Below are 12061 nucleotides of genomic sequence, written 5' to 3'. Positions count from 1 at the left end.
GACTGAAGAGAATTCCAGGATGAGGGGTGGCATGACTAAAGGCTCGCTTCCCTATTTCAGTTCAAACCAGGGGAACAGAAAAATGATATGTTTCACTTGAACATAAGGCATACTGGCTTTTTGACCTCATACATCCTACATTAATAAATAATTAAATAAACAATTAGTTTAATTTACCCAAAACCCGATTGTTTTTAAAGTAGTAAGGTGAGTAAGCCTGTTGCTTTAAAAGTGAGCTGGCTTTGGATAAAAAGGTGAGTTAACATGTTGCTTTTAAAGTGATTAGCTGACTTTACTTAAAGTGAGTAAACCTGGTGCTTTTAAATCGATTAGTTGACTTAAAATATTAGCCCATTGCTTTTAAATGGATTCATTTATTTTCCTTGAAAAAAAGTGAGTAAACCCATTGCTTTTAAAGTGATTAGTTGACTTTACTTAAAAAAATTGGGTAAACCTGTTGCATTTAAACCAATTCATTTACTTAAAAAACATGAGTAAACCTGGTGCTTTTTAGTTGACTTAAAAAAGGTGAGTAGGGTTTACATCGCCTTAAAATTATAGTAAATAAATGAGGTAAATTCTGTACATAATTATAAAAATTTACTTAGGTCATCTTGCTGTAATAGTTCGAACTCACTTTCTTAAGTGGTCAACTTGTCTTTCAAGGCAACAAGTTTACATTTATTTTTAAGAAACTAATCACTTTTTTACAGTGTAAGGCCTTGATGAATGTATATTATGAGACAAATCATTTGTGTCATATATCACATCTTTCTCCCAATCAAAGTTATGAATGATCCATTACATTTAACCAAAAGAATTTCTGACTTTTGAGAAACAACTCACCATGTTCCACTTTGGAAAGAGGAAATCAGTCCCAATGTACTCAAAGTAATGAGCGAATCCCTCTTTCAGCCAAACGTCCTCCCACCAAACCGGTGTGACCAGATCCCCGAACCACTAGAAGAGGAGAAATGAACAATCAATCATCCACACAGAAACAGAGCGACCATTACAAAGATCGATTTCATGTTCACCGGCAAAGAATTACAACAAACTTCTGTTGTTTTCTACAAAGAAAAGTGTTTATGGGTTAACTGAAAACCAAACTTTCTTCATCAGGAAAATATGAACTCTTCAATTCATCCAATACCCTGGAAAAGCATATTACATCCACTGCCAAACACATTTATATTAGAAAAGTCCAATACAGCAGAAAAATAACTTTTCCTTTCAGAAGTAAATACAAGTGAGCACTTCTAATAACCAACTGCTCTCGGGTTCAACAGAAAAGTTATTCACAAACAGCTTCACTGAACATTCAGAGCTTTTGAACTCTGACTAATAGTGGCCTAAACAATCAATTACCTACGCTCGCACAATTAAAGCACATTTTTCAGTTTCACAGCATTCATACCTGGGCGATTCGCCAAGGACACCGTAAAATAAACAGGACAGAGAAAAAATAAGGATTTGATTATGAAACTCTCCATCTGGAAGGTAGAGAGTATCCAAATGACCCCTGGCATTGTGTGCAGATGACAGTGCGCAAAACAGAGCTATTGACTGGACAAGATGCACTTCTAAATGGCCTGGATGTTTTCCAGAGACTCAGATGCCGTCAAGCAGATGTGCTACTGAATGCTGCATCTGAAAACCTCTTTCATTTGAACATGACATGATTACAAGAGCTCAAAGACTCTTAAAGGTCCTGATGGGACGTTCATTTCTGACTCTGAGCTGCTGTCTTTCTCTCAGTGGAACCTTCTAATGGCTTCACAAAGGTTTAGTCACTTTTTGTGCCCTCTTCTGATTTCACACACTGCTTTTACAATGGCATAATGAAAGAGGACTGCTTCCATGAAATGGAGGAAAACTTAGTGGAGTTGTGTCACCATGGCACTACCACAGGACTGTAGCGAGCTGGGGGGTTCGGGTGGTACAGAAGACCCACCCTTTACTGACAAATGTCCAGAATTTGTCCCATACATGAGCTTATTTGTCCTATTCTGACTGCTATATCTTCATAAATAGTGAAAATAACCCATCAAAAAGGCTTTAAGACCAACTGGAATTCTCTGTTGGCTGTCGCTTTGGTGTAACTTCAGCTAATCAGTTTTGGCCAATGCAACCAGTTATTTTCATTTTACAGTCTGACGTAAGAGAAGTCATCTTTCGCTACCGCATTGTTTTTAAACAGAGAAAGCATTTTTACAGGTAACTGTCATTCTAAATCTTGGACCTTTTGCTTAAAACAAAAAATGAGCAATAAAAAGGTATGAAGCATGTCATGGCAAGCCTTACAAGGTTTACTTCCAAAACTATTTTATTCTTTTCAAAGATCAAGTCCGACAGACTCTAGGTTTTATCTTTTTACCCTTCTTCAGGGCCCACTTCGTCACAGATGACACGCAGTTATCTTTAGAGCATTAGATTTTAGAGCCAGGATTTACACTTATTGAATGCATTTTTAAAAGCTGATAACCACTTTCCGAATGACCCTTCTTGTAATATTTGTTTTTGTATAATCTTTAGGAAGGCATATGTTTCTTAATATATGATGTTTCTAGTAAGAAAGAGTTTTATAGAAATCAATGTTTTAATAAAAATTTAAATGAATTTTTCCACCACAATTTCCCCCTTTTTATCATTCATTGATAACTGATCATTAAAAATTCATTACACATTACTTAATATTGATTAATCTAATAGTTGCTTGTTAATTATGAGATGTTCAATATTTCAGTGAAGCCAGGCTAAACGAATAGACACTGTTGCGCTCCTGAACGGAGTCAGTCCAAAAGCGGACCATATTGATATTGATTTGAATAATATTTTGGCCATTGTTGATATCCATGAATTTTCCAATGTAATTTTTTTACTAGAGAAGCTAGAAAAATTGTGAAGCATTATTATTATTATTATTATTATTATTATTATTATTATTATTATTATTATTATTATTATTATTATTATTATTATTATTATTATTATTATTATCATCATCATCATCATTATTATTATTACTTTTATTTGTTTTTTTATTTTTATTATGTTTAAAATTTTTTTTTAAATGGTCAAATTCTGACTGAGGAAAGTTGAATGTGCTGGCCAGTTTGTGATTTGCCATATAAATGACAATAAACTACAGCTATTATTTAAAACTTTAACAGATTCTTATTTTTTCTAATGATATATGATGTGATAAATATGTATTTTAAATATTAATATTTCTTCACCTTTTTTATAATATTTTTTAGGAAATATTTTTGGTATATCTAAAAGTGTGGTTATGATGACCATCCGACAAGCTAATTTAGCTAAAAATGTCACTAAAATGGATGAATAACTGCACAAAGATCCACTTTTTGAGAAAAAAAGAACCACCCCTTTTACCAGGCTGGCTATGGGCCTGTACCATGACTGAATATAAGGATAAATGTTGGCGATCGATAGCCGAGGCACTTCTTCAGCCTGGTGAGTGAGTACTGAAATTAGCATGTAAACTAACAAGTTACTCATTAAATTCTCATTCAACCTGTGGTGCAGGTCATTTTTGAATGAATCTTTGAAAGTAATCGGTTGTCTACTACTTTATTTACAGCCATTGCTTGTTAACCAAAATCACCTCTTGTTGGCACACAATGAATCTACTTGTACCTGTTGTCATTTTTTAAAAAATGACAAACGACTTTTATGGGGGAAACTGCTGTCTGTAGGGAAGCACTTTTTAGACAATTACAAAGATATTTGTTATTTATCTTTCTTCATGATGACAGAATGTGCATTGTAGATGCCAAGCAATGACTGATCGTGAAGCAATGTGTAGTCTTGCATATTTGGTACCCACAATGACACATAACGGTTTTATCTAGACAAAATAGCATAATCTGACAGTAAAAAGTGTGTAGTCCGAATGGGACTTTGACTAATAAACAAAAGGATGGATGACTGGAAACCCAAACAAGTAAACAATGAATATTCATCTTTGTGCAAAGGATCTCTTTCAAGTTTGGAAGAAACTTTAGAATATAGATTTTTTTACTGCTCACATGTTTGACACCTTTCCACTGCACAAGACATTCGGAAGTGACTGGGAATATATGCATTACACATATTTTATGCTATTTTGGGGGAGGGGAACGATCTTAATAAATTGTTTTTGTGTAACCCAAAAATACTCTTTGAAATCATCTTTCAAAGCACATGTCTAGCATCAAACAGTGTGATATTTGCCGAGACTATTCCTTTGAGCCAGGTATTTTATCCACACTTACGTGCAGAGTGTGTATATCACAGATTGTAAAAGTAGACATGTGTACAGTGAAGGACTGCACAATTAACCAATAGCCATTATTCTCCATGCATGGTGGAATTAATAAATTAATAAATGAATTAACACAAACAATAAAAAGAAATGCATAGGCTACTGCCAACAATTTTGAAGGGAACATGGAGTGTACCGGAAGGATGCTGACAACAGGCATGCGGACGCAAGTGCAGTGTATTAACAAGAGTAGTCAGGCAGGCAATTAGTCAAACGGGTACAAACTGGAGCATTAGGGAAATCCCAAGTGCGTAGTCAGAAACAGGCAAAGAGGTCTATGCAGGCGGCTAAACAACATTAACAAGGAAACAAGGCAGGGCTCAAACACGGGAAGACTAGACAAGGAGACGGTTCATAGTGTTACAGAAAACAAGACTCAGCAAAGTGTATGTGTGAGTGAGATGCATACAGTAGATAGTCCTGGTAATCAGTCTATCATGAGCTTCCAGCTGTGTGTGAGTTATCAGAGGTAATCAGGAACTGGTGTGCATGTGAGGTGCATGATAGTATTTGTAGTCCAGTTCAGTGTAAGAGTTATAAAGACACATGACTCCTAATGACAGCAGGACAAAAGCATTGTAAAGTATCCATCCAGAGTTCTGACAGCTTGAGTTTTGCATTTAAGCCTGGTTTACCCTCTGGGGTCTGAGGGGGGATACAAATATATTATAGGCACTGTATTTAACACAAAATTTGCAACAATAATACATATGCAGCATGTATGATGTTGTTTTTGGTGGGACAATAGGGATAATCATGTTTTTTTTTTTACTTTTTAAAGTAACAGCACTAGTCAATAGACACTAAACTGGGAGAACATTGCTCAATTACTTCAAGGATGTTATAGTGAGACGAAAGCTGAAAAGATGGATTCTACAGTTCTCCTGCTTCATTAACAATTCTGCTGCAAGAGTTCGGTCTGTTCCTCTACTTTATATTGCATCTAACACCGGACATATGAGGCAGGAGAAAACCTTCAAAACCATCATTAAAACAGCCTTAAGACATGAATCTCTCAGAAGCAGACAAGAATCTCTCTGGGGATAAAACTGACATGAAGCCTTCAACCAAACTGTCAGTCTTTACTTATAGAAAAGCCCTGAATAACTGAGTGTAAATGTCCTTCATTGACATTTAATGAGAAGGTTCAAGTAAGGTCTGTCTACTCAATGTTTGTGACTCACTGCTTTCTGAAATAATATTACTAAAAAAAAAAAAAAAACTACAACAAAGAAGTCTTGAATACAATGTCAAGTGTTCAAACTTTCTTTCTATTATTCAAATGAAAAGTTATTTTGCAGGTATACAATACTGTAAACAGTGTATGTTGTAGACGCAAGCATTATTTGAATATTAAGATGTAACTTTAAATGATTTGTTTCAATACATCAATAAAAACTACCTTATACAGTTTGATTAATTAAAATTGTTAAAATTTAACACTCAAACACACTTTAAAACACTTTAAACAAGTATGTATTTATTTATTTATTGAGATTCTGTGCATTAATTTGACACCATTGAATTAAACGTATTCGAATGTAGATGCATCATTCATTCATTTATTCATTTTCTTTTCGGCTTAGTCCCTTTATTAACCTGGGGTCACCACAGCGGAATGAACCGCCAACTTATTCAGCGCATGTGTTACGCAACCCATCTCTGGGAAACACCCATACACACTCACTCGCACTTACACTATGGACAATTTAGCCTTTCCAATTCACCTGTACCACTTGTCTTTGGACTGTGGGGGAAACCCATGCAAACGTAGGAAGAACATGCAAACTCCACACAGAAATGCCAACTGACCCAGCCGAGGCTCGAACCAGCGACCTTCTTGCTGTGAGGTGACAGCACTACCTACTGCGCCACTGCGTCGCCTTAAAAAAATTAGAATCTGTTAAAAAAGATTATTTGTTTAAAGTCACAACAAATCATTTTTGCCACTAGAGGGCGTGTATACACAACAAACAAAGGCATAGTTTGATGAGGTTGTGACTGAGTGTGGAATCATGGGAGTTGTGGTCTTTGTTACATACTATGGGACTCAAAAATATTTTCAAATCTTAACATGGTACTATCATGGATTTTAGCCTTCTACAAAACATTTGGATTAATGTAAATACACAAGTCAGCAAAATATAAAAAGCTGTTCTAGTGGTTTCTGGATATATTAATGAAAAGAATCATAGATATTGTGCCACGGTTGTGGGTGTGTGCACTCTTTCAGTGGTTGTCAGTGTTGTTTTCACGGTTGTTATGTTTTGCTTTACTCCACGTTCGTTTGTTGTTGCGTGTCTGTGTCACGTGTTTTCATTACTTAACGCCGATCAGCTGTTCCAATCAGCTGCTACAGCTGTGATTAATTTCCACGTCTATATCTGAGCAGCATTTCCTTGCTTTGTTGTCAGTTTGTTATTGTTTGTTCATAGTGTCTTGTCAGGACTCTTGTTGGTGTTTCGCTGAATAATCCTGAGCTGTTCTATTTTTGGGACTTATTTATGCTCAGGTTCAGCTATGACGTTTGGGTCATTTGTCATCTTTTTTGGACTGTTTTTGCACCTTTTGATCTATGACCTTTGGTCATTATAAAATACACTTGCGTCTGGATTTATCTCTGTTTGTTTTTGTTTACTTTTAGCCAGTGCTTAATTTGTAAATGAATAATTCCCAGAATAAAACCAGGAAATAAAAGTGACAGTGACCGACGTCCACCACACAATTTCAGTTTTCCCGGAACATGACGTCATTAAATGGTGATAGCGCAAAAAAGAGCATCACAATTCTGAAATGTCTTTAGGTTGCCCACTGTGCTATTATTTATTTTTGCTGCTCATTGCACGCAAAAATAATAATCTACAACCACTGAGAGTGATTGTGAACATAAGGCCCTCAACAAATATTGTTGAGGGCCAATAGCTAAACGTGACGGATTTCAAGTTAATGCCGGATCCATTAAATCAAATACTGAAACGCAAAACACGAATATCTGACATTTTCCGGAATAGGATCGGCAAGATCTGGCTCAAGTTAAGCTCTGCTTTTAGTGTCACATACTGTGCCTTTAAACAAAACTTTTTCATTTCTAAGAAATATGTTTCAATATAATAGCTTGAAATAAATACCACACTTCCCACAATTCTTTGCATGTACAGCTTATTTTTGTGACAAAATGTATTTTACACATAAGCATGTTTGCCCTTGTTGCTTAGCTAATCAACATGCTAGCAGCAAACTTCATGGGAAGTATACTATAACAAATAGCATAATCTTTATTTTGAGTTGGAGCTTGTATCCAAATCATGAAATGTTTGCTACTTATAACATTTTGCATTATTCATGTAATCTTATCAAGTTAAACCTGATCTCAATTACAAATGCTAACATTAACTGTAATATGTGACCAGTGCTTGTGCATCACTGTTGGTAGCCCTGACTTTCCTGCCTGATTTATGTCAAAATGTTGAGGTAGAAAAAAAATGATGAAGGTGGCCACCTCATTATTCTCTCTACAAAAAAAAATGGCTATTATTAGCTAGATTTGAAATCAATCATTCATGAGTTTTAAACTTAATGGCAATACTTCCTTAGAAAGCAGCTGCTTCTGTATGCAGCTCACCATGCCTGTAACAGAGACATCATCACACTTTCTGCTTGCACTAATAAAACAAATACGATTGTTTATCCTCTTCATATTTAAATCTCACTAAACCTGAAATAAATGAACTAGAACTGCAAGCTGCTCCAAATTACCATAAACGAAATTGAAATCCTCTGTTTTGACTGACAAAATTCATTTATTAGTCTGTATTCTGAGTGAGAGTGTGAAATCTCAGATTTCATGTGTTTTCAGACGCTGTATTTTATAAACAAGCAGAGAATAAAACAGCAGCCAACAGACGTGAGTCATTTACACAAGACTCAGTTCCACTGACAGCCATTTATCCTCATATTTCATAACTCATATTTAACATCTAACTGTTTTAAAAGCAGCATATAAGAGCTGACGTGTCTCACTTTCTCAATATATTCATAACCAAAGGTCAGAAAGTCACCTCTTCAATCTGTGGGAAAATAAGAAAGCTCAACATCAGTTGTATTGGCCTCTAATGGGCTTGTGTTATTGGCTGAATAACTGCATATGAAGGACTGTGGCAGCATCATTTAATTCTGAGAGGCTGAAACGAGATGAGAAATTTACAGTGATTGAATGGCTGTGACAAATAAACTCCATCGTTGGCTGGGGGCAAATCTACTAACAATTCAGTGCAGTAAATGACAGAGAAAGGGGATCCTGTGACCCAAAGAGCCCACGGGACAAACCTAAACAATAGCAAACTGCGCCTGTCGTCCACTAATCAATTCTCTGCAGGCAGTCCAGAGAGAGAGAGAAAGGAAGAGGAGATACAAATGTGATTTATCAGACGCCGGCACTTTAACACCAGCTCAAGTTATTAGCGCACAGACAGACCTTTTATATATGACAGAATAAGTGCTGGACGAGGACTAATCTAATGCATTTTGAAATAAAACTGTCAATCAGAATGTCAACTGAGCATACGCTCCGCCCACTGGTGCACTCTGAGCTCAGTTTAACTGGAAAACAATTAGCCGTGGGTTATTTAACTCTACATGAAAATGATGGTCATGAGACTTAAACAGAGAAGTAGTTTGAATAGAAAATGTCATCTTAAAAACATGCAACACAAAAGGTTAAAACAGCCACATTCAATAAAAAAATAAAAACTAAAACCACTCAATGACAATCTGAAATGCTACTTTGTTTTATCTTTGAATTATCTACAAAATATCAAAATCTGTTAAAAATGTATACTGTTTTAATCACATCTTGAGTTGAAAGTTAACTTTTTTCCTCTATATTTCTCCCCACAGCATTATATGCTTTTCAGATGTGTACAGTGTGTGATAAGACCAGTGTTAGGTTACCTCAAAACAGTAATTAATTACAACATAACAATTGTATTTAAATTACTTTTGTAATTGCTTCATCTGTAAAGTAATTTAGTTACTCAGTAAGTAACTTAACTTTTTTTTTTTTTTTAACCTTTTATTGTGATATGATCGTGGAGGACAGACAGAAAAAGCATTAGGAGCAAGAACTCAAAGAGGCTCCAACTTGCCTCAACAGACCTGCAAGGATGTTTCTAGAAAGCCCAGTAAGAACTTGATTAGCTAGCCCAGGCGTGTCTGATTGGGATTGGAACTAAACTTTGTAGGACAATTTTGGGCACCCCTGCACATTAGCACCAACAGTAATTAAATTAGTTGACTAAATTAGAAAAATCAATATGCAATAAATCTCAATATAAATTGAATTCTTTAAATTTGAGTCAAACAGGGCCATTTCATTTTGTTTAAAAAAAAAAATAACACTTACAATTAAAACATCAAACAATATATGTATCATAAATCAATGTTTTAAACAAATCATTAAAAAATCATTAAAAAAGTGATGGCACCATATATCTACATATCATAGATTGGCATAAATTGAAATTATATTGTTTATAAGTATGTGCATTTGTATAAAACAAAAAACAAATAAAACCTTATTTTTTTATTTGAAAAAAATATATAATAATAAAAAAAAAATATATATATATACACACACACACTTTATTAGGTACACCTTAGTAGTACCAGGTTGGACCTTTTTTTGCATTCAGAAATGCCTTAATCCATTGTAGCATAGATTCAGCAAGGTACTGGAAATATTTATCAGAGATTTTGATCCATATTGACCTGATAGCATCACGCAGTTGCGGCAGATTTGTTGGCTGCACATCCATGATGTACATCTCGTGTTCCACCACATCCCAAAAGTGCTCTATTGGATTGAGATCTGGTGACTGTGGAGGCCATTTGGGTACAAGTGAACTCATTGTCGTGTACAAAAAAACCAGTCTAAGATGATTCACGCTTTATGACATGGCGCGTTATCCTGCTGGAAGTAGTCATCTGGATAGTTTTTGTTTTTCAGACCATTCTGTGTAGACCCTATAGATGGTTGTGCGTAAAAATCCCAGTAGATCAGCAGTATCTGAAATACTCAGACCAGCCCATCGGGCACCAACAACCATGCCACATTAAAAGTCACTTAAATCACCTTTACCTAATGTACCTAATAAAGTGGGCGGTAAGTGTACATATATACAATTGCTCTGCCACTTTGATTTTATACCATATTGTCATGAAGTAATTTCTCAATGATTTTAATCACTTTACGTATTTAGCAGACTAGCTTCTTTGGATAAGACCAATTATATAATAATCTGCTATCATGTGTGTGTGTGTGTGTGTGTGTGTGTGTGTGTGTGCGTGTGTGTGTGTGTGTGTGTGTGTGTGTCACTTTCTTGTACACATGCATAAATGTGAATTCAGTGGGGATGTTATAGCAGTACAATATTGAACGTTTTTCAGTTTTCTGCCTGTAGACATTGACTCTGATCAATATTATAGTTCCAGCCTTCTTTGCGGCTCCATTTCAATTTGTTCTTGATCATAAAACAGGACTTTATATGCGGAGAACAGTATGATCTGGGCCACTCTCAGCTTTAAAAATATCAAATATTCACGTTATTGCTGTTTCTGAAATAATACCATGATTTCATTCTCCCTGAGAGAGTGTTTTACTGTATAAGGTTCGGCATGAGTTCAGACGGAGCTGTATTATCTGTGCCGAGATGAGGGGATTGTTTTATTTATTTCCATCTCTATAAAATAAAAAAAAAGTGGAAGGGAAAGGGAGCTGAAGAAATGGTGTTTCATCCCGCTCAATGAGCTTTTATCAAAATGCATAGAACACAATGCAGACTATTCAAGAGATGAATCCAGAACAATCCTGGAAAGCACAGAACATCTCCAATAACTCATAAATAATCCCACCATAACAAAAGACTCTAAAATCCATCGTTCTAAAACACAAGAGCTGCAAACAAAGCCTGCGCGGTGAAAAATGAACCCATGCAATGAATAATTCCATTGTTTCACAATTCATGCCGATATTTTTGTAAGTTTAACTCCCTTAATGAAGATTTCATTCCTGAAAAAAAAAGTTAACACAGACTACTTGTTTGATCTGTGTCTGATAGTCTGCCATGATGCAAAGACATGGAAAAAAATAGGTTATTTAATACAACGATGTGTATAACCCTCTGGAGAGGGCAAACCAGAGTGAGGAAAAAAGTAGGATGAAGAAAAATAAGTCTGTACTTTCATCATCCCAGTGGATGTAATGTGTGAAGCTCTTTTTATATGAGCCATGCTTTAAATTCTCAAGATGTCCAATTACATCTGCTGTTGTTCTGCCCTTTTACTCAACAGCTGACCGTCTTCACACTCTGTTACTCTCTGACTCGTGGGTTTTTCTCTTTATTTTATGTTTTAAATTTAAATAAGAATAAATCGGTTGAATAAATGATGCACACACACACACACACACACACACACACACACACACACACACACACACACACACACACACACACACACACACACACACAATATTCAGCTACTTAGCACTGCTATGTGTGCTCAAACCAGGGGCGGACTTAACCAATAAGCGAGGTAAGCACCCACTTACACAGCGTTTAGAGTAAGATTTACTCCATCTCTAAATTGAGCGCTAATGTTAGTCAAGTTAATGAGACAATGAAAGTATTAATCAGGTGATGATTGAGGACTGAAGCTGCGGTCACAATAGAGTTTGAG

General features: G+C 35.6%; 1 protein-coding gene across 1 annotated transcript in view; it reads right to left on the bottom strand.

Annotated features, from left to right (window-relative positions):
- The window catches only part of trhde.2 (thyrotropin releasing hormone degrading enzyme, tandem duplicate 2), a 213450-nt gene that overhangs the window by 100031 nt on the left and 101358 nt on the right, over positions 1-12061 (bottom strand). The window contains exon 5 of the mRNA XM_056455542.1: positions 847-960. Within this exon, the coding sequence (XP_056311517.1) occupies positions 847-960 (114 nt within the window). The remainder of the gene's footprint in view (positions 1-846; positions 961-12061) is intronic.

The sequence above is a fragment of the Danio aesculapii genome, chromosome 4 (assembly GCF_903798145.1).
Source record: "Danio aesculapii chromosome 4, fDanAes4.1, whole genome shotgun sequence".
Taxonomy (NCBI): Eukaryota; Metazoa; Chordata; class Actinopteri; order Cypriniformes; family Danionidae; genus Danio; species Danio aesculapii.
Note: the sequence above shows the minus strand (reverse complement) of the source record. Positions and strands in the feature narration are given on the sequence as shown.